Source organism: Dendrobium catenatum, unplaced genomic scaffold, assembly GCF_001605985.2.
Source record: "Dendrobium catenatum unplaced genomic scaffold, ASM160598v2 fragScaff_scaffold_249, whole genome shotgun sequence".
Lineage (NCBI taxonomy): Eukaryota > Viridiplantae > Streptophyta > Magnoliopsida > Asparagales > Orchidaceae > Dendrobium > Dendrobium catenatum.
In genome coordinates, this window is record NW_021318711.1 from 1498604 (window position 1) to 1525679 (window position 27076).

At 35.3% G+C, this 27076-nt stretch overlaps 1 protein-coding gene and 3 non-coding genes across 4 annotated transcripts; 1 reads left to right on the forward strand and 3 right to left on the reverse strand.

Annotated features, from left to right (window-relative positions):
* Window positions 1–546: 546 nt before the first annotated feature.
* Window positions 547–634, reverse strand: LOC114579258. The gene has a single exon (XR_003700168.1). It is a non-coding gene; the product is annotated as a small nucleolar RNA snoR14 (small nucleolar RNA).
* A 939-nt stretch (window positions 635–1573) lies between these two features.
* On the reverse strand, window positions 1574–1664 carry LOC114579259. The gene has a single exon (XR_003700169.1). It is a non-coding gene; the product is annotated as a small nucleolar RNA snoR118 (small nucleolar RNA).
* Window positions 1665–4289: 2625 nt separating this feature from the next.
* Window positions 4290–4367, reverse strand: LOC114579260. Its single transcript, XR_003700170.1, has one exon. It is a non-coding gene; the product is annotated as a small nucleolar RNA snoR118 (small nucleolar RNA).
* A 4781-nt stretch (window positions 4368–9148) lies between these two features.
* On the forward strand, window positions 9149–26020 carry LOC110098262 (PIN2/TERF1-interacting telomerase inhibitor 1). Its single transcript, XM_020825021.2, has 11 exons — window positions 9149–9314; window positions 9728–9812; window positions 9942–10021; window positions 10160–10184; window positions 10267–10357; window positions 10447–10513; window positions 10877–10964; window positions 15450–15637; window positions 24458–24679; window positions 24755–24871; window positions 25607–26020. Exons 1-11 carry the CDS (start codon window positions 9237–9239, stop codon window positions 25661–25663), a joined length of 1098 nt encoding a protein of 365 aa, XP_020680680.1. The 5' UTR covers window positions 9149–9236; the 3' UTR covers window positions 25664–26020.
* Window positions 26021–27076: the final 1056 nt, after the last annotated feature.

Genomic DNA, 27076 nt, shown 5'->3' on the forward strand with positions numbered 1-27076 from the left:
ATGACTAGAGCAAACCAACAGAAAAGAAATTCCCAGCACAGCAACTTAAATCAAAAATAAAAAATAAAACAGATAAGAAATCACGGAGAGTTACCAGAAGCTTGATCACTTAGAACGCGCGTACTTCCTCGAACGGAAATCTCCCAATCTCCCTTCGGCACAGTGACAACACTTCCCGATAGACAGCCCTAATCATAACACATGCATCAGGTTACTATGTAGTTTGTTATAACTTTTCTAGAATCTTCTAGGATTCTCTAGGTTTTCCTTGATTTGGCATTATATATAGGGAATGTGTAAGAGGAGAAAGACATTGAATGATAAAAACACTCTTTTGAAGCTTTGAGAAAGCTCTCTTCTTCTTCCCTGGATTGGGAATCCTTAAATCCTTCTTGCACGTATCATCTTCCGACGATCCACTACATCAGTTACCCATGAAAACGGAGATCTGTGGGAATTTCTTGCGGGCATTACTAAAACAATAGAGGATTGAGGAGATTGAAAGCATTAAAAATCGAAGGAAGTTCACAATAAAACAATTTGCGGGCGATCAGAACGTGTCGGGATTCATTTGCAACATCACGATTTCATCAATCAGTGGATTGACAGACCATGAATTTCCTCGTCACCTCGCCAGCTTGTTTGGGAGAAATAACGTAATAAATTAATCAAACAAAGCCGCTTACTTCACAGAAGAAATCAATGTTCGCAGAAAACCTTATAAGGAAGAAAAAACATAAAAGAGTAGCAAAGCTCGGAATTTCTTAGAGGTTTGTGATGCCATCATCGGTAATATTTTTATTTCTAATAAAGAAATGTCATTTCTAATATTTTTAAATTTTTTATGTCTATCTCTACATTTTTTAACATAAACAAAAAATTTAATACATCTACTCTCCTAACTGGATCATCAAAAAACCGCCATTTTATGTGATCAAACTAATCTAAGGTGAAGACTCTCTCTAAACTTTTACTTCCAACTAGAGCTACTCAAACCTTTTCACCTATATATATTTGACCGTATCTTGTCTCGAAGAGTAAAGCCACTCATCCACCTGATTATCCTCATCTTTTCAACACAAATATTATGCTTCTCTATAAGAAAAGAAATGCACAAAAAAAATTTTTTGGAGATTTAAGAAAAGAAGATAATAGCAGAAGAAAGCAGCTCTCATTCAGAAGCTCCAAGACATAATTCTTACCATATATCCAATTAGCTCCAAGACATAATTCTTACCATTTATATGTTTGATTATTTACAGAATTACTGATTTCATTCTAACCTATGAAAAAAAAATGGAGCATGCAACCCATTCTCTTAAATAAGTAAATAAATAAAACTGACTAAATAGCTCTTATTTATTCATTATAATATTATCCACGCAAAATAAACTGATGCTTCAACAACTATTACAATGTAACTGTTAGTCTATAAATCTCTTAGAACATGAGAAAGACTTTCATAGCGCAGAGTAATCTCGAATCGAAATCAATTTAAAGACATGACAGATTGTTTCAAATTTTGGAAAAGAAAGACCAAAAAAATGAGATCTTTTCTGAAGAGATTATGGGATAATCAGAAAATGCTTTCTAGGCAAGTGCAATTCCATCAGTAATTTAACTGCAGAAAACCTGCTCAGAGCCCAGTGCATTTCATCATCTACTATCTATTCAGTAAAACAATGATCTACGCGCCTCAAAAATAAGGAAATAAAATCTATCACATTGGGAACACATCAGAAAAGCCGAAGGAGAATCCCTCTCAAAGAAGAAAAGTTGAATATTTCACTTACCTGTGTAAGGACAGAAAGCATCTTCATCTTTAACACATGTATGAAGTGTTCTATAAATTCATTTAAAACTATCAAACATCCCTAAAAGTATATTTTTGTTCAAAAAGACTTGATCAAATTGTATAAACTTTATGCAATTTAAGTGTGAAGTAGACCCATTGAGCAGACAAAGAATCTTCATATATGTTTATTCCTTTTTCATCGTAATGCCACATGGCTAAGATTGATCTGGGTTGGTTTATTTGAGTTGGGATAGATTGAGTGATTAATTGGATTAGTTTGACAATATTTAGATTAATGCTTCGTTTGGGATAACTTTCTTGTTGCTTCTTAAAGTGACTTTCTAGATCATTTTTGAACTAAAAAGCTGCTTTATAAAGCAATAAGAAAGCCCTCCCAAACGAAGCCTAAGTTTGATTGAGTAAAACATATGGTCGGTAAATATGTTAGATTAGATAGGCTTATGTGGAGTTGATTGGATTTTTTTTTTTAATGGAGTGAAGGCATATTGGTAACATGAACAATTAAGTTACCATTCACATAATAGCAAAAGTATAGTTCACAAAATAAAAATAGGGGAAGTGGCCGGATAATATCCATTAAGAAGGTTGATGTGTGGTTTAGGATTTAGATTTACTAATGATGTTTAGGAAGTGGATAATTTTTGGTCTGAAATGAAACAAATTTTGAATTTGAAGTAGTTTTATGGAGGTGGATATGGATGAGCATTATAGCATTTGTTGTAGCATAGCTTGTGTGCTGTGGCAGCTATTGAAGCAGTGAAATAAATACACAAAAAAGATCAGAACATGAGAAGAAGAAAAAATCAAAAGGGGGGGGAAGAGTTGGGGAGGGTTTTGCAGGATTTTGACTTGGTTTTAAGGTTCAGATAGGTTAATTATGAGCCATCATGAGAAAATAATACATTCATTAAAGTGGTCGGCAACTTAAATGAAAAACCAAATGATAGCATTGAGAACCTCATGGATTCCTTAACTAATCTTCATTACGACATTGAACATCGTCTTGTTGAACTATCGAAGAAGATGTTCAAAAGAAAGTTGGGCTTTAATACCAATTCATGGCCAACAAACAACAAAAGAGTTATGAAAGCCTTAAATGGTTGAAGAAATGGTTGAAGAAGGAGAAGAAAAGAGAACAGAATAAACAGGGGAAGAGTATCAAGCACACAGTCTAGGAGGGTAGAGAGAATGTCAAGCATCATTTTATTCAATATCAAATTGTCTTCACACGATCTCATGCATCTCTATTTATAATAGAAGACCCTACAAGATCAAGAGTTAAATTTATCATAAACATCTAACAATTTAATAGATTGCTACCACAATAAGAATATAGAGTAACAAAACTAAAATTTGAAGAAAAAAAAAATTGACAATTCAACTAAAACAGCAAACCAATATCAGCTAAAAAAGAGAATTGGCCGGCCAGGTCCAAGTCCTGGATGAGAAAAGTGGAGGGTTGCAATAGGTAATCAACAGCTAGCGTAAAATTTGTCGAATAATCATGACATGAATCCTTTAGAAAAAAGATTCATGTGGTCGACCCCACGCAGTGGGACAAAGGCTTGATTTTGTTATGTATTTTTGTCAATACGAGAACTTTGTCAGATCTCAAATATATCATGTCATACTAAAGCCAAAAAAATTAGAGCTCATAATGTTGAATAGAAGAAACAACAATAGCAGATCCAATAAAAGAATGAAAAATTCAATGAATTTGGGAGAAACAACTTGCCACTTAACATTCAAGTCCCTTCAAAAATAAAATCAACAAATAAAAACTTAACCAGCTGTACAAAACAAAAAAGAGCCACAACAAAAGAGCTCCATAGAAGAAGATATGAATATAAACTTAATTAAAAATAATCAGCAAAAAAGTGGCTCTCACCGGGTAGCTCTTTCCCAAAGACTTTTATCTTCATCCCTCACTCTTAAATTGCAATGGTTAGACTAGACACAATGGCTTAGGTCGAAGCCTGAGATTATTAGGTTGGCAATTCCAAAAGTATATAGTAACATATATAAAGCATAAAGTCTTGAAACTATAGCTCGCAAAAGATAAATAAAGTAAACAAAAATCAGATCACTGCAAAATAAAATTAAATATCAAGCAACAGGAGCAGACTGATCTTACTATGGCTACTGCACAATGGAATTTATTTACATTTAGATGTGTAGCATCCTTTTTTAAACCATTGAAAATAAATTATTCAGTGTTGGTTAATAGAAACAAAGGGTTTCTTGCCAAGCCAACAGAACCGTTACAATTGACCTCATCATTAATACTTCTATATGCAGAAAAAGCATTTTAATGATAACTAAACAATCTCTAAAGCTTCTAAAACAGAAGAAGAGACTTTCAAAGGAATATCACAATTAATAATAAAAAAAAAAACACGCACAGACAAGAGTGCAAAAAATAGTTTCAATTTCTTAGGAAAAAGAGAGAAATACTTTCAGAAGATAATGTGCATAATCAGCCAATGCTTTCTAGGCAAATGCATTTCCACATTATTAAAATGTTCAGAGCCCAGTGCATTTCATCATCTTGCAACTGCCCATCGAAGAAAAGCTTTTTCATAACACAAAAAACCGCAACTCACCTTGCTTTGTTGGTTGGGAGCTTTGGCTACCAACAAAGAGGTCTTTGGTTCAAAGCTGATGTATGTGATGCTTATGTAATAACAAAAAACTAGCTTTAAATAATATAAAATAAGGTTTAACTCAATAGTTTTAAACAGGAAAATTTTGCACCAATTTCATCTTGCAACCACCCACCAAAGAAAGTGCTTTCATAACACAAAAAACAATAAAGCAACTTTAAATAATAGAAAATAAAGGATAACCCAATAATCTTAAAAAAAGTGGTTCATAAAACTTAAGAATAAGGTATGACAAAAAATATCAGTTAAAAAGAGTAAGAAACGCAATAAACGGTTTAAACTTTCTCAAAAGGAGAAGAAATTTAAATCAGCAAATGCTTTCAAGGCAAGTGCATTTCCATCAATACTCAAATTGCATAAAACCTAATCTGATCCCGGCGCAATTCATGATATTGAAACCATGCACGTGAAAAGCTACTTTACATTCAAAATAATAACAAATAATATTTTGTAAGCTGAAAAACCAAAAAATAGCAAAAAATAAATACTTCAAATAACAAATAAAAAAAGGTTAGGTCTCTGATGTAGCTCCTTGTTGTTCTTATGTCATGTAGATCATTATTGTATATTCTTATACTTTTCATCAAGAAAACAAAAAACCAGTTTTTGAAGATTGAATATGATCATAAGATCCTAAAAAACAATAAATATTTTGGCTTAATAATAAAAATAGCCAACTAAAAGTATGAAAAAAATTAAAAAAATTTGGATGCACCCAACATAATCAATTTTCCAGATTCAATACCAATTAGCAGCATGATATTTTTAAACTTCGAATCCAGCTTCCCCCAATTCCAAACCAAGCTCCATGACGCAACGGGTCTTCTTGCCCTACACCTACCCTTCTATAACACTCCGTTGACATAAACAGCACACACTGCTTGTGGATCTGCATACACTACAGCTTAATGAGAGAAAGAGAGAGGACTAATGGGTTGGATCTAACTAATTCCTGTACACCTACTTCCTTCATCAGCCGAGAAGATCGCAAAGAATAAGTCGCTGCAGCTCCCAAACCCGATATCATCAAGGACCTCAAAGATCTTCGCGCATTATTCGGCCACAACCGGAACGACCAGCAACCTTCTGACGACCTCAACAACTCCTTCTAGCAAGACCGACTACCCTCAACACGACACGCTCCTTCTCTAAGGATTTAACCGTGAAAATGATGCATGGCGCATTCCGTCAGCAATACATCTTTAGAATGATTCGTATTTCAATAAAAATAATAATAAAACGATAGAGGCGATGGATGGGAAGTGCTAGGGTTTGCTTCGACTGGTTGGAAGCCTAACTAGTCGAGCACAAGAGCATTGAATCGAGCGAAATATGAAGATGGTTAGTGGATTCAGTGAGCTCGGGGTGGAATCATGCATGGTGGATTCGGCTGCTGCGTGCTCTGAGCTGAGACGCACAACGTAATTTGCCGTAGCTGGAGCGACGGCTGACAGATGAGAAAGAAGGAAAGGTTGATAAGACTAGCGAATTAGGTTTTGGAATGGAACGTTATATATGAATTTGGGAAATATTTCGGAAACTCATCCCATAATCTGAAAAAAAAAAATAAATAAAATAGAGTTAAGGACCCTATTCAGGAACAATTATTACGTCTTCCGATCGGACGTAGAGAAACATCCGATCGAAGGTCAAATCGTGCCAAAAAATAAGAAATACCGAGCAAATATCGATAATACCAAACAATAACGAGGAATACCATCACGTGAAGATCCAATACCGAGTTATATCATGCTCTATCGAGCAATACCGAGTTATACAAAAGTTGTACCGAGTTTTTCCTACAAAAAACTCGGTACAACTCGGTATTGCTCGGTATAGCTCGGTACAACTCGGTATTGATCTTCACAGAGCGGTATTCCTCGATATTATCAAATAATACCTAGCAATACCGAGCAAATACCGAGTTTTTTCGCGGGATTTTGCCTCCGACAGGACTTTCCTCTACGTCCTTACACCGGACCTAATAAAAGTTCCCTATTTAGTGAGGAGGTTAGAAAATGAATCAGGTGCAATCATATCAGTTAGGGGTGTCAAAATTAGGTTTCGAGTCGGGTTGGGGTCGAACCCGAAACTGACTCAGGTTCAAACGGGCCGACCCTAACTCGACCCAGTATGTAAACGGGTCGGAAACTCGGACCCAGACCTGACCCTTCAGGTTGGCAGGCTGACCCGACCTGACACGGTTTTGCATATGGCAGCGGCGGTGGGACGGCGGGTATCGGGCACGCGCGACGGCAGGCGGTGGGCTGTAGGTGATCGCTGATGATATTGACACCCCTAATATCAGCAGTATCGAACCGCGGTACCAAGCCGTTCCGAGCCACGGTATCGAGCGAATGAGTGACGTGGCGCATTATAGTTGGTCTCCATACGACATTCGACATATGCACAAAATAAGATGGGTTGAAAATTTTGTATATATTTGAAATTTATCAAGTACTTTGTTTTTGTATATTTAAAATTCTTTAACATTGAGAAATTTCTAAATATATTAGAACTTCATTGACTATCGCCGCCTGCTACCACCATTTGCCACCATAGCCAACCGCAACCACTATTACTATTAGTCGTCATCCCTGTTTGTAGACTCCCATTATTGCGTACCATCACTGTTGGCTGCATTTACTGAACATCGCCGTCATGGGCTCTCTATTTGCTGCCACCGCCACAATCGCTGCTACCACCATTGCCGACCACCGACTACCACCACCATATGTTGTCATTTATCATGCTTAATATAGCATTCATTTTATTTCAATCCAAATACATAATAATAATACCTTGTATTTATTTTATAACCAGCCAAACAACTCCAAAATATTTCAAATACACAACCTTGTTTTTACACTACATTCATTTTTTCAGCATATGTAGAATTTATAATTATTGTGTCTCGTGATATTTAATGGAGTAAAGAGATAGAGTGTTTAGCATTATAGTTTTATTACATCAAGATATATTACACATACAAACAAGATAGGACTGCAAAAATTATAAATGTCAACATAGTTTTTATGTAAAAAAAATTCAGAGGATATAAAAATAATTGGGACTAGCTCACTCAAATTGATCATTGTTCGGGCAACGGATATTGGAGGATTGTAGTTGGTGAGTAACAGAGGTTAGAGGACTGTGGTTGAAAGGTGATGAATGTTGATATCATCACAAACCGATCCGATATAACCCACAGACATAATGAATCATACCATGTCAAATGGTGACAAGACAGAAATTTCAAACTCTGATTAGAGAGAATTGCCAAAACTTTAAATAACTTATTGACTACATAGCCATTACAAACTTTAACTAAACAGATGAATACTCATGATCAAAAGTATTTTCCGCTCATCTAAAACATATTTACAATCAAAATAATTATGTATGAATCATACGCAATCGCATTATTTGTTTAATAATACATCATTCAAATATCAAAAAAACACCGTCGCAGTCTTCTTATCATGTTGAACGTAGAAATCTTAATAAAATGGTAGAAATGAGATAAAGTGTGGAATTGTAAGAAATAGCTTAGAAACTAAGAAATATCGTGTATTTGCATTTTTTATTGGAAAATACTTGTGAATTATAAATATAGTAATACAAATTGCATTTATTTTGTCGCAAATATTTCAAGAAAATAGAATATTTATCCAATCATGACTATTATGAATCATATAAAGTTGAAAATTCTCATTGAAAATAGGGGGCAATATGATTGTTGAATTTCTTCTAATGGGAGTACATTAAGGGGTTGTTTGGCAACAAGTTGGCTTTAGTAAATCATGTAAATTTATATTTAGTAAACATTGTATTAAATCCTCAAAGCTACTTGGCAAGATAAGTGCTAAATTATGTTAAATCCCGTTGATTGTTTGACAACGACGTTCTTCAGCTCCTTCAACAATGATGGGAGTTTGCTCATTGGAACAATAACAGACTCTCTCCTCTTTTGCACGCTTCTTCGGTCAAATCCCATAAATCCATTTAAATTTGCTCAACCATATGATTTAGTAAATCCTGGATTTACGACAGAAAAAAGGGGAACTAGAGGATTTAATTCACCGTGGTATGTAAGTAAATCCTTCCTTCGTATAATCTCTAAATTATAAATTACAATATTTTATATATAGGATTTGCATACATAACACTTAAAATATTATCATTTAATATTTAACACCAAAACTTAAAACAAAAAATAAATTAAAAATATTTCCCCAATGACCACGGATGAGTCAATGCCATTTGTCGATACTCTAGCCCATACATAGTCGACTCGCTTGGACATATTGATTTCCTTGCCTTCAAACTCACGTTTTATCTAGATCCATTGATGCTCTCACTTGTGAACTCTTAGCACGCGATACTCTTGCCAAAATTCTTAAAGCTCTTAGCAACAAATAAGCAAGAAAACGCAATAGGAGCTCGGCGACAAACCAATTAAGATTTTATTTGAGATAATTTTTTTATTATTTTTCAAATCAATTTTATAATATAAAAATATATTAAAAGCAACACAAAAATAATGGCTGAAAGCTATACAAAAAATTAAATTTTAGAAATTATATATATAGATGCATGTATTTCACCTATTTTTTATCATCCCAATATATTTTATATTAATATTTATTTGTTAGTCCTCATCGGCTTTTCTCTGAGATTTTGCGCTCCAGGAGCACGTACTGCGTCTTCGTGCTGAAGGGTCTTCCGGCGACGGTTGCGGCAAACTGTGAACACACATGGCTTCGCCGGAAGCTCCCTTATGTTACGCTGGAGTCGCAAGGCAGTCCGCCGCGTTTCGCCTTATGAAGCAGATGGTACTTTCTTGTCGATTTTTGTCTTAAAATTATTCCTTTTTTTTAATTTCATTCTAAACACTTTGCATTGCATTGAAGACCCTAAATTAACCGTTTTCTTTTCCCCTTTCTGTTGGTTTTGATTTCATTCATTTCTCTAATCGCCACGAGTGATATTGATATAGATCAGAACATTCAAGCAGCTGTCATCCAGGGGGATGAGACCATAGGAAAAATATTATTGATTGCATCTTGCATGATTTAATTTGATATCTATCACTATTCTCCTTGATCTAGTTTCACTTTGAAAATATATGGTCAAAGGTTCTGCTTTGTTTGAAACTGTCATGAATACAGTGGTTGTGTTCACAGATATCGTGGGAATGCAACCCTTTGTTATTATCACGATAATTTTTTCATGCATTTTGTTCCAGGGATGGGAGGAGGGAGAAGGCCTCGGAAAAGAGAAGCAGGGGATCAAGCGACATGTTGGTGTTAAGAACAAACAGGATACAAAAGGTTCTTTCCTAAAATCTTGCGTTACAAGTATTTTGAAGGGTCTCAACTCACTGGTTGAAAATTGCAACATAATGGGCAATGCGGCAAAAAGAAAGTTCTGTAACTATGCGTTCCATTTTTTTGTTGCAGGTGTCGGTCTAGATAATGCTGCTAATAACTGGGTGTTTGATACGTCTCAGTTTGACAACATTCTTAAAAGATTAAAAGTGGTACTTGACATTTTTTACTTGATTTTTATTTCTGATTATTTCACTGTAACTTTGATACTATACTAGAGATTGAAACAACCCATTTTTTTCTTTTACCTTACTACTTTTCCTGTTTTGATCTTGACTTCTCAATTTTAGCAAGTAGCACAACCAGATGATAAAGGTATTGCTATTTTGTGTTATTGCTGTATCCTGTTAAAATACAGAAAAGGTATTACTTTTAACATAGTACTCGTTCTTTCCAGAAATGCTTGGGAAAGGGGGCACACAAATTAATGGTGAGACGGAGGTATTGGAGCTGGATGAAGCTGTGAAAGCTACTCGACCGCAAGGAAGGTTGCCACAAATTTGTTTACTCAATTTCTTATATTCTTTAGGTTACTTATGCAAAATAAAGGCTTGTCTTATTCTTTTTCTGTGATTAGGTATAAGAAGAGAGAGAGGGGGAAGGCTGTCAATGCATATTCGGAAAAGGATCTTCAAGGAATCCTTGTAAAAACATATTTCTCTTTCACTTTTTTAATACTTATGGTTATTAAAATTTGTATTTATCTTCCAATTAATTTTGCAGAGCAGTTTTCATATCATCATCACTAGCCCAATCTGTCATGCATTAAACTTGTGCTTCTCAAGCATTTTATTTCGTTGTTTTGTTATGTATTTAGAGATGGTTTTATAGGATGATCAGAGGTTTATTATTCCATAAATTTGGAATTTTGTTTTTGTTTTTGACGTTCTTTCTTTGTTATATATTCCAATGGACCATGTACTCTTCGTGCGGTCCTTTATTTATATGTATTCTTTGTCAACTCGACATGGTCACAAGCTCATTCAAGTCTATCGCTTGCAATGCAGGGAAATAAGCTAGAAAATCAGGCTGATCTTCTAGTTATTGAGCCAACATCATTAGAAGTTTCTGATTCTATTTTAAGTGATCAAGATGGTAAGTAATGGTTGGAGGATAGTACACCATATATTTTGCTAATTCTATTGTTCTTGCACACTATATGACCATTTTTTAATGATTTTTGTTGAGCAAATGCTTATATTTTTAGATAGGATTGTCACTCAAATTATTAAAATGACAGCCTTAATTTCATTTGGAGCTAATTATTTATATGCATTCCATTTATAGATTTTTGACATGTAAACCATAGCCTTACTAAAAATTGGATCATGACATCCCCTGTATGCACGGGTTTAATAGTTCATTTTCTTAGGATTATTCTTAGATATGTAAATATGTATGATATATGTGTAATATGTTATATAATAAGACTGCGAAGAGTGTAATGAAACATAAACTAAGGTGAAATACATTAATTTATAAGGATCAATTTGGTTTCATGCTAGGAAGATATATTATAGAGACATTATTATTTTAAGTTAATTAATATAAAAGTATAGAGATAAAATAAATAATCTTTATATAATTTTCATTGATATATGTTTTTTTTATAAATGTTATACACACATATATATATATATATATATAATGATATTAACAATTATTAGTCAATATTATTAGAAGATGAATAATACATGCATGCTTAATAAGTATTATGTGAAAAGAGGATGTCATGGAGGCCTAAACGTGGATTTTGTAAAATTGCTATTAAGTCGTTTGTGTTGTATGCATCCAAGTATCGGGTAGTCAAGAAGTCATCAGTTGTTAAGTTGACATGATTGAAATGAGAATTTTAAAATGGATGTGTGAGAAAATTATGGACAAATTCAATAATGATTTTATAGGAGGAAAATGAAGTAGTATTTGTTAAAAATAACATTAACGAGCATGACCTTTGGTGGTTTCAATATATATAAAGAATGATAAAAAAATGCATCATTAGACGTATATATAATATTTTTTCCAGAGGAATAGGAAGGATAAGGTGCAAACCAAATTAACATGTTTGAAGTTGTTCAAAATGATTTGAGAAGAATAGGTTTAATAGCTTAGTAAGCATTTAGCAACAATGAATGAAAAATTATAATTCATAATGTTGGCTCTAAATAGTTGAGATAAGGCTAATAATGCAGATGTTGATGACGTTATTGAACAAGTTACACATGTCCAAAGGACAACATTATACTAGATATCCATATTTGGCTAACAAACTCTTTGTGCTACTATTTTTGGATTACAATAGGAACTTATGATGCTTTCCTAAGCTCTTAATGGCTTTTGAGTTTTAGGCCTTACAATGTAATGAAAGCTTTTTGGTTGTTAGGCCTCACACGGTAATGAAGCTTAACATCTTTTGTTGAATGCAATTCTCACCTGAAGCCATATTTGGAGTAGAAAAAGGCAAAGTAACGGAATATTGTTATCAATGCACAAGATTATCTAACAGAGTATTTCCAAAGTTTTCAACATCAGCTTCTTAAGTTATTCCAATTTATTAACATGTAAACATATTTCCATGAAACCCATGAAATTTTTCATTAGGACTAGGTGAAAACTTAAAATAGTCTTGATACGTCATCATAAAATTATCTTTATCGGGCACGAATCTCAAGGCAAAAATCAAGTTGGAAACTTCAAAAATTGAATTCGTGAGCATATGAACTCCGATTTCAGCAAACTTACAGTCAAACAGAGAGTCTCGGAAATACGAACCCAACGACACCAAATTCAACTCAATATGAGCCCAAATGAGTCCAAATCAAGGACCCGAAGCGTTGTTGGAAAGTTCGTACCACAATTCGAGTTACCAAACGGTCTCCGAATTTGACGAGCTTATAGTCGAATCGAGCGGCTCGACGAGACGAATCCAACGAGCCCAAGATCGCTGAATTCCAAAGTTATAAAGACCTTCAAATGCCTAATAAATGGTCCACGATCGAAGGATTCAATATCGACCGTTCATCCGAACCACTCCACATTTGCCCCTGATCTCTCATCTATTTACGGGCCATGCCACTCCAGAAAATCTATAAATAGACCCCTCATTTCTCATGAGAGGGAACCGAAGCAAGGAGGGGAAGAAGAAGAGAAGAATAGGAGGAAGAGACTCCTCGACCACCGCTGGAGTTCCGCCCAAACTCCAAATGACGCCGGAATTCTGCCCGACTTCCACGAGACTCTAGAATTCTACCCAAGTTCCACAGGATTCTGAAATTCTTCCGAATTAACGACAGAGTTCCCTCCTGATGCCGAAACTCCGCCCATGTGATGCCGGAGTTCTCCTCGGCCACCAACAGACGTCAGACTTCTACCCGACGTCGGACCTTCACTCTTCGCCAAGTTTCTACCCGACGCCGGACTTCCACCGGTTATCAGACTTTCACTGGACGTATATCTGAAGATGGATTTCTTTCCATTGTTGGACTTCTACCTGACACCGTCCTTCTGACCTTCATTGTCAGACACAGTCCTTCCAGCCTCCGTCGCAAGACAACTGTCCTTTCGATCTCCGTCGCCAACCGACTACGGTCCTCATGACTTATGTTGCCCGCCGACTACGGTCCTTCTGACTTACGTCGCCCACCGACTACAGTCTTTTCGACCTCCGTCGCTAGCCGACTACGGTCTTCCTGACTTACGTCGCCCGCCGACTATAGTCTTTCTGACCTCCGTTGCTAGCTGACTACAGTCCTTCTGACTTACGTCGCCTATCGACTACAGTCCTTTCGACCTCCGTCGCCAGCCGACTACGGTTCTCCTGACTTACGTCGTCCGCAGACTACAACCTTTCTGACCTCCGTCACCAGACTATGGTCCTCCCACCAAACGAATACGTCAATAGTGATTCTTTGTATTCACATTATGTAATGTACTCTATAAAATGTACATCAAGCTAAGGCCTTCTCCCGAGGAAGGGTATCATTTGCAATCAATTGCAATACTAGTGGATTCATTCAAATTGGGCCAGGCCCCGTGGTTTTTCCCCCTTTTTCAGGGGTTTTCCACGTAAAAATCTTGGTGTCTCATAAATGCTAGACAATTTCTCTTATCTGATTGCGTGCCGGATTTTCGTACAATGCTAAGACGTTAAACTTTATATTTCTCTACTGCCGCGAATACTCCTGGACGCAACAAGTGTATATCTATTTCTTACTTCCGTTAACTAATCCTAAACCCAACTATAAATTATCTGTAAAGGAAAAATCAACAAAAATGGTCTTTCGATTGATTTTCCTTTTCTAATTTACTGTATAGTCTGGTACCAATAGAGCAAATGATGGGTATAGTGTTGGGTTGGAGTGGGCTGGGGGGCTTCCCTTTATATGAATAAAGAACCAATGCGGCTACTTAAGCTGAGCAATGCACTCAGGAAAAGGTTATTACAATGAAATAATGTAATTATATGGCTTTGTTTGGTTTTATGTGGTTATGTGCGACATTATTCAGCACTTAATTGAAAACTTAAATGATTAGCTGATAAAATAACTTTGTGCTCTATTATTTGTCTAGCATTAGAAGTAATTGAATGACCAAAGATTTATTTTATCATAGTTAAATTATATCATTCATCAATAGTAACTATATACATTTTTGTATTAATCATTGAATTGATATTCAAAGTGGGGTTGGTTTATGGTATTTGTAATTGTCAACTTCTTATAATTGAAAACTTTTTAAGAAGATAATCATGATTAGTGAAACAAAATTCCAAGTAATATGATTTATAACTTTGATTGGTGTGAATTTTGTGAGTTTTAGTCATTGAAAATGTGATAGAGAATAAGGTTGGGTAATTAAAATGGAGAAATGCCTTAGGTAGTTAGGTGTATTATGTGATAGAGAATATCAGCTAGGCTTAATTTTGAATATTTTAGAACTATGTTTAGACCAATTAAGTTATATGAATTTGAGTGTTTCCAGACTAATAGTGTTTGGTAGCAAAATTTAGCAAAAATGACAGTATTTAGATGTATGCTTTAAATCTAAGAGGAATTGATGGATAGATGATTTATTATTAGAGAGATGGTGGGAGTAGCATCTATTAAAGATAAGGTGATGAAAAGTAGATATAGGTGGTTAGAATATACCGAGGATAGAAGAAGAACCCACATGAGGATTGATAAAATTAGTTTAGCAGGATTAGGAAGGAAAGTAAGAAGACCAAGTTTACCTTGTCCAGAAGTTGTGCAAGAAGATTTGCTTAAAATTGAGTTAATAACTCATGCAATATTCAAGAAGAATAAATGAAGAATGAGTATTTATGAATCACTTGTCTGAAATAGTTGGGATAAGCTGTTGATGATGATTTCTTATCTTCTTCTTGCATTTATTATCAAATAATTAAGAATTTTTTGTTTATGATAGATACATCTCCATTGCCATGTTGTAAATGTTTTGGAAGTTTTTAGGTCATTCATGCTTTTATATTATAAAATAATAGATTGCCAGCGTTGCCAAATGGTGAAACCTATGCTTTATTATTTTCTCTTGGCTTAAATGATTTACTTATCCTTGGAAAAGGTTCCAAAATTGAAGAGAAATCAGAACAATGGTGGGGACAGAAATATGGGTTTGTTTCAGGAGGCTTTCTTGGGGCGCAATCTCAGAGTAGTAAAGCATTGCTAGCAAAAAATCCTCAATATCTTGCATCCGGGTCAAGGAAAGCATTTGGTGAAGAAGATCAAGAGAATTTATACAAACTAGTACAGGTAGATTATTCTCTACTATATTCAGCTCTTTCATTTTGAAAATCTTATTTTACTTTATGATACCCACTAAATTGAAACCTTGGAAATTGCAAGCAGTCTATTTGAATTATTGGATTTTTTTTTGTCACTTGCAACTAACTCTTTTCATTTTATTCCTTTAAATTATATGGAGAAATATCTTATTCTTTAACATATTTTATGCCTTTTTGTGCTATAATCATAAGTGAAAAAAATGTAAAACCTATCTAAAAGCGCGTTTAAAGGGTTCTTTTACATGCATTGCGGCTGAATCATGCAGGCTTGTTTTTGGTAAAGTAGTAATGTAAGTACAACATTACCACTCAATTTTGTGGTACCCCCACCCTTAGTTGAACACCATTTTATTTGGATAAAAGCAATGGCGAAATACCTATTGTATATCAAATTGCTCGCCATATTGTTGGTATAAGTCTGGTAATGATGATATTGATGATCATGGCGATGATGACAAGATCAAAGTTCTAATAATGAAAACATTTACACATTGGAGGTTTATTTGCTAAATTTGAACTACATTTATCCTATTAAGTATCATCTATAAGTTAGCCTAATAGTAAACATGTGTCACACCGTGGTCCTTTAACCTTTACGTTGCTTTCAACTTACGAGCCAAGTTAGGACTAATTTTTAAATATATTGAGTTAGTTGATAAAAGCTTTAGAATGTGCACGCACACACACGACTAAGATTTTTATACAATACAGGTCTAATATAGAAAACTTTTTATTATACTTGCATGAATGCATATTTTTCTCTCTTTTTAAGTATTTGACTTAATGCTGGATCATTTTTACTCGTTAGGCAGGCCAAATGAATAGACCTGAGTGCATTGAATAGCTTTCTTATGTTTTCTGTGTTGATTCATATTTTTCACTGAGTTATTTCTTGTTGATGAGTTGCTTCTAGTCATTGATTCATACATGGGTTGGGCGGGAAGAGAAGTGGGAGGTGCTAAGAGATATGGAGAAGTGTTTTTTAGTTAACGTAGTTGCCTATTGTTTGTAATATTATAGAACTATGTATTTGGCTAGTTATGACAATTTCATTATGTTCGATCACTTTAGTAAATTATCATCAAATTTATTTTCTTCTCTATTCTATTTTCAATTGCATTTTGATTGTGTTTTTTTTGGCTTGAATTCCTCTAGTGCACAATCTCAACTTGGGTTAAGTCGATCACAGCATCGGCGAAATGTAAAAGACTCTCAATAACCTAGTTAAGTATGCAGATACCTTCAATGACTACTATCACTAAACTTATCACAATGTTGGTAAAAGCCATGGATGGAACATTGAACTATGTATTTGGCTAGTTATGACAATTTCATTATGTTCGATCACTTTAGTAAATTATCATCAAATTTATTTTCTTCTCTATTCTATTTTCAATTCCATTTTGATTGTGTTTTTTTGGCTTGAATTCCTCTAGTGCACAATCTCAACTTGGGTTTGGGTTAAGCCGATCACAGCATCGGCGAAATGTAAGAGACTCTCAATAACCTAGTTAAGTATGCAGATACCTTCAGTGACTACTATCACTAAACTTATCACAAAGTTGGTATAAGCCATGGATGGAACATTGATCTCTATTGTCATGTGAGCTTCTATAGATCAATGGCTTTAGTGATTCTTAAAGTTGAAGCCAACTTAGTTTGTGGGAATGACGAGTCGACTTGAGCCAAAAGACAGGTTAGATCGGTCCAGGAGGGACTGGTCCAGCCGGTCCAGTAGGGATCGACTTTGTTCTATTCCAGGTAGAAGCCTGATCCGCCCCAGTTGCTGTTCGCCCCCTTGGGGTGGGGTCCATGACATAATACAAAGAGAGGAGGGGGCGACAAGGGGAGATTTTGAAATTAGAAGGGCTGTTTTAGTATTTTGCATTTTTTGTATGCTTTAAGTAGTTAGTTTTGCCATAGGTTTAGGGTTATGTATGTTTTTACTGAAATTAGAATTTCCTAGAAGGTTTGGGCTCTAGACGGCGGTTAGGAATTTGAGAGAGAGAGATTGATAGGAAATAGTTGAGTTCGCAAGTAACCCTAAGGTAAATACTTGAGTTCGCAAGCAAACCTAGCAGTGATTGGATAAAAAAACAACAATTAAAAATTAACGGTACAACAACCTTCTTGAGAAATATGGAGAAAACTTAGAGAAAATTGAAGAATTCCACTAGCCGATGCATGAAAACAGCAATCGATACAAGTTTCTTCAATTCGAAAGGAAGAAATAACTCTCCAAATCTTTAGCCAAGCCTAGAGCCCAAATGAACAAATCCTAGATCTCAAATTTGATTTCAAACTCAAGATCCAAACCCTGATTCTCCCAAAGGAACTAATTAAAACAAAGAGGACAAATACAAAATCCCTAAACAACTCCTAATTTAAATTTTCCCTCTCAAAGCAAGTTTAATTAGTTGGGGGCACCATCTCTCCAACCGGCCCCTCTCTCTCTTCCCCTTGGTTCTGCCCCCACCTCTTGCAGCAAAGAACCGATCCAGGTTGGACTGGTTTAGTTGGCCCTAGGGCCGGCATAACATAGATCTTCCTCTCCAATTGAAGATCCATTGTATATTGTTCATTTTCTTTCATACGCCATCAATTAAAAAGCTTTATTTCATAGTTTTCCACCTTGTTCTTCTCGATTACTGTTTGGACTTTGCTGAAATTAAATTTTAGCCAAAATTTTCTTCTATTTCTACAAACGTTTCCTATCAAATTTGTATCAGAGATGTTTGTTCCAGACACCTATGAATGGAAGAAAAGTAGAAGTATTGAAACGGGAGTTTGACCCATTGAAATCAGATTTTGTGGAAAATATTTTAGATTTCGAAAATCAATTTTAATCCGTCCATGAGAAGATAGATGAAAAGTTTGTCACCGTGGAAGAAATGCTGAGGAAGTTTTCTCGAGGCTCAACCTAAAACGGTGTCGTCGCCGACGAAATGAGACACCGACAACCAAGGGAGTAAGGGAAATCCTAATATGATAAGACGAGGGGGAAATCAGGAGGTGGAGATCTTGGGGGTAGAAAATGGAATGCCTATCCTAGAGTCTATTTCTAGGGAGGAGATGGGTAGTGGGTATGAGCGAAGGGGTGTTGATTTTGCAAGGAGAGGGGTTGATCATGAGTGAAGGGATGCTGATTTTAAAGGATAAGGGAGGAATTTGAAAAAGAGTTTGAGTACGAACGTGGAAGGGATGATCAAGATACTTGGGGTGACCACCCACTTGGGGAAGGGGAAGTTTTGGAGGAATCAGGGGAAACAAAGGAGATCCGCAGGTAAGAAAGTTGAAGATGTCTATTTTTTAGGAAGAGGATGCACATAGGTTGATCTACAGGATGTAGACATATTTCACCATCAATGAGTTAGAGGGTCTTCAAGGACTGCTTGTTGGAATGTTTCTGAACCAATAGGGGGGATTGCTATGAGCAATTCTTTGCTCTAACGTCGGAAGGATCAGTGGTGGAATACTATGAGAGGTTTGAGTACTTGGCTAGCCGACTGGACTGGCTTTCTAAGACTGTACTAGAGGGGAACTTCATGAAGGGGCTCAAACCAGAGATCCGGGTAGCAGCAGTAAGAGTGATGAGACCTCGTGATTTGGGAGAGGTTATATAGCTATCATAGTTAGTGGAGGATCATAAACACCTGGAGAGGGGGGACAGATGCAGCTGTTCAGGAGGCTTGTACGGGATGATCACCACTTTTTTAACTTAATGAGAAGGGATCATGCTTTAAGAAGCTCAGTGAGGCGATGATATTGATTGATAGTGGGGTTACCCATAATTTCATCTCAAACTAGATTGTAGACCAATTGTGGGTGAAATTGGTGGACACAAGGTGCATGGAGTGATGATGGGCACTGGGAAGATGGAGACGTCAGTGGCGGTGTGCATGGTAGTGATTCTGACCATACAAGGGGTCCAGTTGAGGTATGACTTCTTTTCATTGGAGTTAGAGAGCACTGATGTCATCCTGACACGAAATAGCTACAGACCTTGGGGGTTATCAAGGTTAATTAGGGAGCACTGACGATGAAGTTGGTGAAGGGTGGTGATTAAGGGAGATGTAGAGTTATCCAAATCCATGGTGTTTCTCAAAATCATGGTGAGGAGCATACATGAGGTGGGAAAGGGATTCATGGTGGAGCTATAGAGCTTAGAGTTGATCATACTGGGGGGACATTCCTACTTCAATACAGTTGATTATACAGCAGTTTATTGAGGTTTTTCATCCACCTTAAGGATTACTATCATCGAGGGAGCATAAGCATGCCATCACCTTTTGGGAGGGGGTGTCACCGATTAGTGTGAGGCCTTACCGTTATCCTCATATTCAGAATGATGTGATTGAGAAGCTGATCCGAGAGATGTTGGAGACAGGGATCATCACAAGCGTGAGTCTTTTTTCTAGCATAGTCTTATTGTTTGAGAAGAAGGATGAGAGATGGAGATTCTGTGTGGGCTACCAGGCCCTAAATAATGAGATTGTGCCAGATAAGTTTCCCATTCTTGATCATCTTGTATTCATGATTCGGGTACCGCTTCTTTTGATGTAATTTTTAAGAAGTTAAATGCCCTTTAAGCAATGAGTTGTCCGTCTAGTGGTCTAACTAGATGTAAGGTCAAGGTTATATTATGTGTGCATAGTATTTGACTCTTCAATATAGAATCTTCTTTTCACCTTTGATTGCATTTACCCTTAATCAAGTCTGATATAATACTTCTGGAGTTTATTTTATTTTTGATGTATCTTATGCACTAGTTTATTTTATATTTCTGTTTTTTCCATTTTACCCCTAGGATTAGTCATGTGGTGTGATAGCCCGAAGAGTGTTTTAGTCTTTGTTTCTTTTCTTTTCATGACGTCTATTTATAGGCTAGCTCTCTTGTATTTTAGTATGATGAATTATGAATGAAATTTTAGTTTTTTTTTCTTGTTGATCTCTTTGTGAGTTCTTGAGAGGAGAAACTCTAGGAGAGGGTATTGTATCACCCGTCAGCCACCGGTGGATTTCTGGACTCACGGTTAGTATTCGTAGTATTTTCTTTGTTATCCTTTCCCTATCACCGACCACCTTATCTTCCCTCCCACCACCGCCGGCCAATCCAACCCACCTCCACCGACCGGCATTTTTCCCCAATCTCCCTCTAAGCCACCAGTCACCCCTCACCCCCTCCACATGCCGATGGCCACCCCACCTTCACCCCAAACCGCAGGCCTAGCTAGCCCTAGCCCCACCGCCGGCCACCCCTTTCTATTTCCCCTTGGATGATGAAATCAATTATCATTAACACCTATCTAAAATAGCCTAAGTGGTTTGGGAAAAGATTTAAGTAATTTGAAATTCAAATTTCAAATTTCAAATACTTTCCTAAATAAAAAAAACTAAATTAGGAAAGTCATCCAAATCAGGTTTTAACTTCTTAAAATATGAAATTGATTTCCTAAATGAGACGAGTTAATTTAGGAAAGGTCTCATTATTCAAATTCATTTTAATTTTGAAATGGAGATCTTCTAAATCTCCTTTCTTAATTTAAATATCCAATTTTGGCAACCCCTTTTAAAGCACCCAATCAAATCCCCATCAAGGACCGGCCCACTTTCCCTCTCTAACAATTGGATGGGTTCAAATCCAAATTAACCTTCCCTAATTAAACCACCAAGCCAGCTCTTCCAACAGCTGCCGTGCCCTCATACCTAAATAAGATACTCCACTAAGTTTCCAACTCAGCCCCACTCTAACCCCATCCACCCTAGCCGTCACCCTCAATTTCCCTCTCTTTTCCTGAAGCTCCTACTTGCTATCAAGGGAATTTCAGCTAGGAAAAGGGGCTGGCCTGTTGTCTGAACCCCCACACTGCTGTCCAGAGCCTCCATTGGAAGAATTTCCTGCTGTCTAGGAAATTCCCGTCTAGATTTTGCTATCTATATCTAGAAAATTCCAGCCAAGGTTCTTGCTGTCCAGAAATTTCCAACCAAGACCTTTGCTGTTCCAGCCCTCCTAACGCTAGGAAACTGCTGTCCTGCAAAACCAGAGCCGCCCTCTTGCTGTCCGACGTCCTCAGAAGCTACCGTTTCCGTCCAGAACTTTCTGGAATTGCTGGCTCAGATTTTCTACTTGCTGTCCAAGGGTTCGAGAACGAATGCGTTGCTATCCAGATGTCCAATGAGCCACCACTGGCTGTCTACTTCCTCTCAAGCCCTCAAACCACCACCGGAACTTCGTATAACCTCTTTCTTTGGGTAAACTCTTCCTCCTATTCTCTTATCTTCTTAGTCTACTTCTCGATTGTGGTTATATCTTGATTAATGGAAATCATGCTAATCTTCTCCGCTAAAACTTAGTAATTGGACGAGTTGTGTGAAGGATCTTCTTGTAGTGACAAATCTTATTGTTAACATTGGGATTTACTATTGAAAACCAATCATGTATGCAATGTTAGAATAAACAGACTGTATTATGATCTTAACTCCTATGCATGTGATTTAGCGTAAGCTTGTTTTATCGTCTTATTATTTTATCTTAGCGTTTAAATCGGCAGAAGCTTTATTTAATATTGTTCTCGAAATATTAAGCGTGCAAATTTCCTTAAGCAACTCATCTTCATATGTTTGTTCTACATCAAATACTCTGAATGTATTGGATGATCTGACAACATATCATTAGATTGTCAAGAGAACTTAGAGTTTAAGGGCCCAAATAAGTTGAGCCTTACTCTCCATAAATATAGTTGAGAACTTGTAAATTTTGCGTTCACCTTTAGAGCTTGCAAGTTTTTTATTGAGCGGGTTCAAGCCTACTTAAAAGAGATCTGCAATGCTTTATGGTGTCGAATGTTAGCCCTTAAAAGAGAAGCATAATACTAAGTTAAGTGTTGCAAAGATGAGGATTCTCAGGTGGATGAGTGTTTTTACCCTTTTAGATAGGATACGAAATGAGCATATGCGTGAAAAGGTTAGAGTAGCGCCAGTGGAAGATAATATTAGAGAGAGTCGCCTTAGATGGTTTGGTCATATAAAACGACGGCCTTCTGATGATCCAGTTAGGAATGTAGTGGTATTATATTTGACTTATGTTAAGAAAGGTGGAGGTATTATATTTGATTTATGTTACGAAAGGTGGAGGTAGGCCTAAAAAGACTTAGTTAGAAAATATTAGAAATTTTCTTTCTTTATTAGATTTAAACGAGAATTTGACTTTTAACATGACACAATGGAGAAAAAGGATTCATGTAGCCTACCTGACGTAGTGGGACAATGGCTTGATGTTGTTGTTGTTGGTGGTGGTGGTATCAAGCCGACTTAGTCCACATTGGGTTTCAGGTAGAAAAGTTTGGTTGGCTGGCTGGAAGAGATCCACATTGTACTAGATTTGATTGTTGTATTCCCTAGTAGTTGGTTTGTCACACAATCGAGAGATAGAATTTACTATAGAATTGAACTTAGGATGTGAACTATCACTCGTGTGTCCTGCTAGATGGCAATAATTGAATTGAAGGAGCTAAAGAAACAATTGAAGGGCCGACTTGACAAAAGATTTGTTCGATTGATGATATCTATGCGGGGAGCATTTGTTATGTTTATGAAGAAAAACAATAACATGAGGCTTTGTATTGATTTTTAAGAGCTCAAAAAGGTGCCAATCAAGAATAATTATCTGTTTTTGAGGATTGCAGCTTTTCGACTAGATGGAGGGTGCATCTGTGTTCTTGAATATTTACTTTCGTTTGGGTTGCCATCAATTTAAGGTGAAGGAGCAGGACATGAATACGTCATTTTGCATTCACTATGAGCAACATTAGTTTCTGCCTAGGCAGCCTTCAGGACCCTTTTGAACAACAATTTCTTTCTGCACCACCAACCACTTGGTGTTACAACTACAAAAAAAAAGGAAGAAGAAGAAAAAGAAGAAGGCATTCAAATATGCATTGTATTCAAGTTAAACTTCATTAATTTTAAGTACCAAATACCTGTTGCAGGTCCTCTTCTATTTGTTCTATTAAGCTGCTTCTTTGCCTTCTTAGTTTAGTTTATTTGTATTGGGGTAGTTTTTTTCCTTTTTTTTCTGTTTTTTTGGGCTTCTCCATAGTCAACATGAGTATAAATTCTTTTTGTTTCACTTCAATAGTAATGTCCCATTCCAATTGGCTTTTATTCGTCCTGCTGTTCCGGTTGAAGAATTAGTTTTCACTCGATTTAGCTCTTATTATATCTTTGTCAAGCATTAAGTCACTCTCTTGGTTCAATTCCTCGCGATTCATTAATCTTATTCATTGCCTGTACAAACTTTTAATTAGAGCAGGTGTTAGTTGATCAATCCAAGTTTAATTTTTCTGAAGTTTTGTTCATCCTGATATTCGCGGCTAAATTTACCAATTAATAGTGAATTTAAACATGCTTACATCCTCCGTTAGCAAGGAAATTATTCTGAGTGTCCTTATGATTCATTAATCGTAAATTCTTAATCATTCCACTGCACAAACTTTTAGTTGGCGCAGTTGTTAGTTGAGCTATTCAAATTGGCTATTTTTTAACTTTGATTGATATTGTTTTTAGCGACTAAGGCTTCGTTTTTCGTTTGGGAAAGCTTTCTTATTGCTTCTTAAAGCAGCTTTCTAGTAAAAAAATAAAAATTTTGTACTAAAAAACTATTTAAAAAAGCGATAAAAAAGCCGTCCTAAACGAAGCCTAAATTTACTCTTTAATAATAAATTTAGAAATGCATACATCCTCAATTTACAAGGAAATTAATCTGATCGCGTGCTTTGGGTTTTTGTAGGATAAGGCTACGTCAGGAAAACAGGGGCTTGGTATTCGGGATAAGCCTAAAAAGATTGCTGGAAGCTACTGGAAAGGGAGAAAGACTTCTTTCAACGACGATGATGATTGTTCTGCTGCTTCCAATGGCGTCATAAAGCAGGAGCAAAGTGATTTACCGGTGATGGCCAAAGCTGAAGCTAAAACCAAACTAAAAAAATTGTCTAAAGAGCTGCTTCGACAGGTTAACATGAAATTATGTAAAATTTTTCCATTTGTTGGTCTTTGTATATTGCATTGCTAATTTGCATTATACCAGGCACCTTCCCAAACGTTGAGGTTGAAGAAGCTTAAAGCACTTCTGGAGGCTCATTCAGATAATATTTTTTCAAAATATTGCTCAAAGCAGGAAGCTCTCTCTTACTTGAAAGAAAAGGTATAGTAAGCCGCATGCTTTATGATTTATTGCAAATCATTTTAAAAAACTGCTTTAAATTGCAACTCAGTAAAAAAAAATGCAAATCATTCAAAAAAATCTGCTTTATAAATCATTATTTTATTTTTATGCTTAAAGTGAATAAAAAAATAATTGTTTTTTATAATATATTTTCTATTTGCAAACAGCCAAATGAGCCCTTAATGAACTCAAAAGTTGAGTCCCCTGGTTGTTTTTACCTTCAAAATCTCGCCCACTTTGCAACAAACTTAATTAATGTGACTGCATGTACAGTTTTCTTATTTGAAAAGCACAAAATAAAGTATCGTTATGTCTTAATTGAAATAAAACCAGAGTAAGGGCCTGAAAGCTATACAAAATTTGACTTATCCCTGCAGTCTCAGAGAGATTATATTATGTGCGGACATCGGACAGAGAGAACCGTTCAATTTTATCTCTGAGAATAATAAAAGCACAGTGGTGAATAGTAAAAGCGTAGTTCAATGCGCTTTTACTATTTACAGAGACAATCTGGATGGTTCTGTCAGTTCGGTGTCCGCACAGAATAATTTCTTGCAGTCTCATTCTAAATGGAATGGAATACATGTCAAAGCCTCCATATTAGTCTTTTGCCATGTGCATATACATCTTTCAATTTATCATTGTAAGTTTTGAATATCCAACTTTAGATGATTGTTAGCTAACTGGAAGCAGACATTGTAAATCTTATTGCAGTTGGAAGGCAGCAACTCATTCCATGTTGAAGGCAAGAGAGTCAGTCTGCTATCATAAGGAAAATGCAACCTGTTCTAAAAACACAATTGAAGTTTGCGGCACTTCATCTTATTATTTATCCATCTATTAATTCGGTCGCGAGGATTAATTATTATGTGTTGATGCTAAACGTTGTCTGGAGACCAATCATAATACACCACGTCACCCACCCTTTCGTTCATTACTGCAGCTCGGTACTGTAGATGTGATGCATTCTGATTAATCTTCGAATGACATTCTGCATCCAGCTTCCCCACATAATAATTTCTCTGCACGGGAAATTTTGCTGAGGCTTTTGATTTGGTTTTATTTTTTGGAGTTATTTGTAATGACATCCTTACATTTATAAAAAATAATTGCTTAAATTATTTCTTATACGGCTATGAATCATAGTTCCTTTTTGGGAAAATTTCATCATACAAATCGGTCTTAAGAAATCCTTATTAGATATGTGAATGTTAATGATGTCTAATATTTGCTTGTTTCTGAATTTATTTCTACTGTAGATATCTGTTCTCTAACTACAGTTACGTTATGATATTTTGAGCTATCTTCAGGATAATTAAATGTTAATATTTTGATTTAAATCCTGAATAATATTCATTTAAGTTAATCATTTAAAAATTAACTAGAATGATCAAACTAATGATTTAAAAATCTAATTCTGATAGCATAAGTTCATAACTAAGATTAAAGTATTAATAATTAAATGAATTCAAAATGTAATAGTTCAAAAAGTCACCAATTTTAAAAATATGAGAAATTCATTAATTTTTTTCCATAATATTTAGAAAAATCAAATAAGATATTCTCTCTAAACCCTTATATTTGAAATATTTTACTTTTTTTTTCCAGCAAATCAAACAGCTCTTAGAGGAATTTAACTGATTTACTAAATCTATGGGTGTTAAATCATGAAATTTTTTTGACAAATTTTTTTTTTAATTTTAAAAAATTATGTGAAATTGTTTGAGAATGTAATTTAAGATTAAAATTGTTAGTTCTTTAAAAATCAAATTTTATTTGTCTTAAAATCTAGTTAATTATTAGTTGTAATTTTAATTATCATCATTTAGTTATATTTATACATAATATAATTAGAAGTTAATTTAATATCAAATTATTTAATAAATGACTAAATTATTAATTATAATATTAATTATTTAATTACTTATGTAAGTGTTATTCTAATAAATATTTGATTAGTAACTATACTTATAAATATACAATTAATTATTTAATTATTATTTGAAATAATAAATTATTTAATTACTACTTTTATTATTAATTATTTAATTAATTCTTATTTTAATAAATTTTAATAACCCATTATACTAATAATTAAATATTTATTTATTTAAGTATTATATTATTAACTAATTATTTAATTATAATTTACATAATTATATTTTAAGTTATATTAATTAATCT

Coding starts and splice junctions, on each gene's coding strand:
- LOC110098262 (XM_020825021.2), top strand. CDS start 9,237: ATGGCTTCGCCGGAAGCTCCCTTATGTTACGCTGGAGTCGCAAGGCAG. Junction 9,315..9,727: donor TTCGCCTTATGAAGCAGATG/GTACTTTCTTGT, acceptor ATTTTGTTCCAG/GGATGGGAGGAGGGAGAAGG. Junction 24,680..24,754: donor CTAAAGAGCTGCTTCGACAG/GTTAACATGAAA, acceptor GCATTATACCAG/GCACCTTCCCAAACGTTGAG.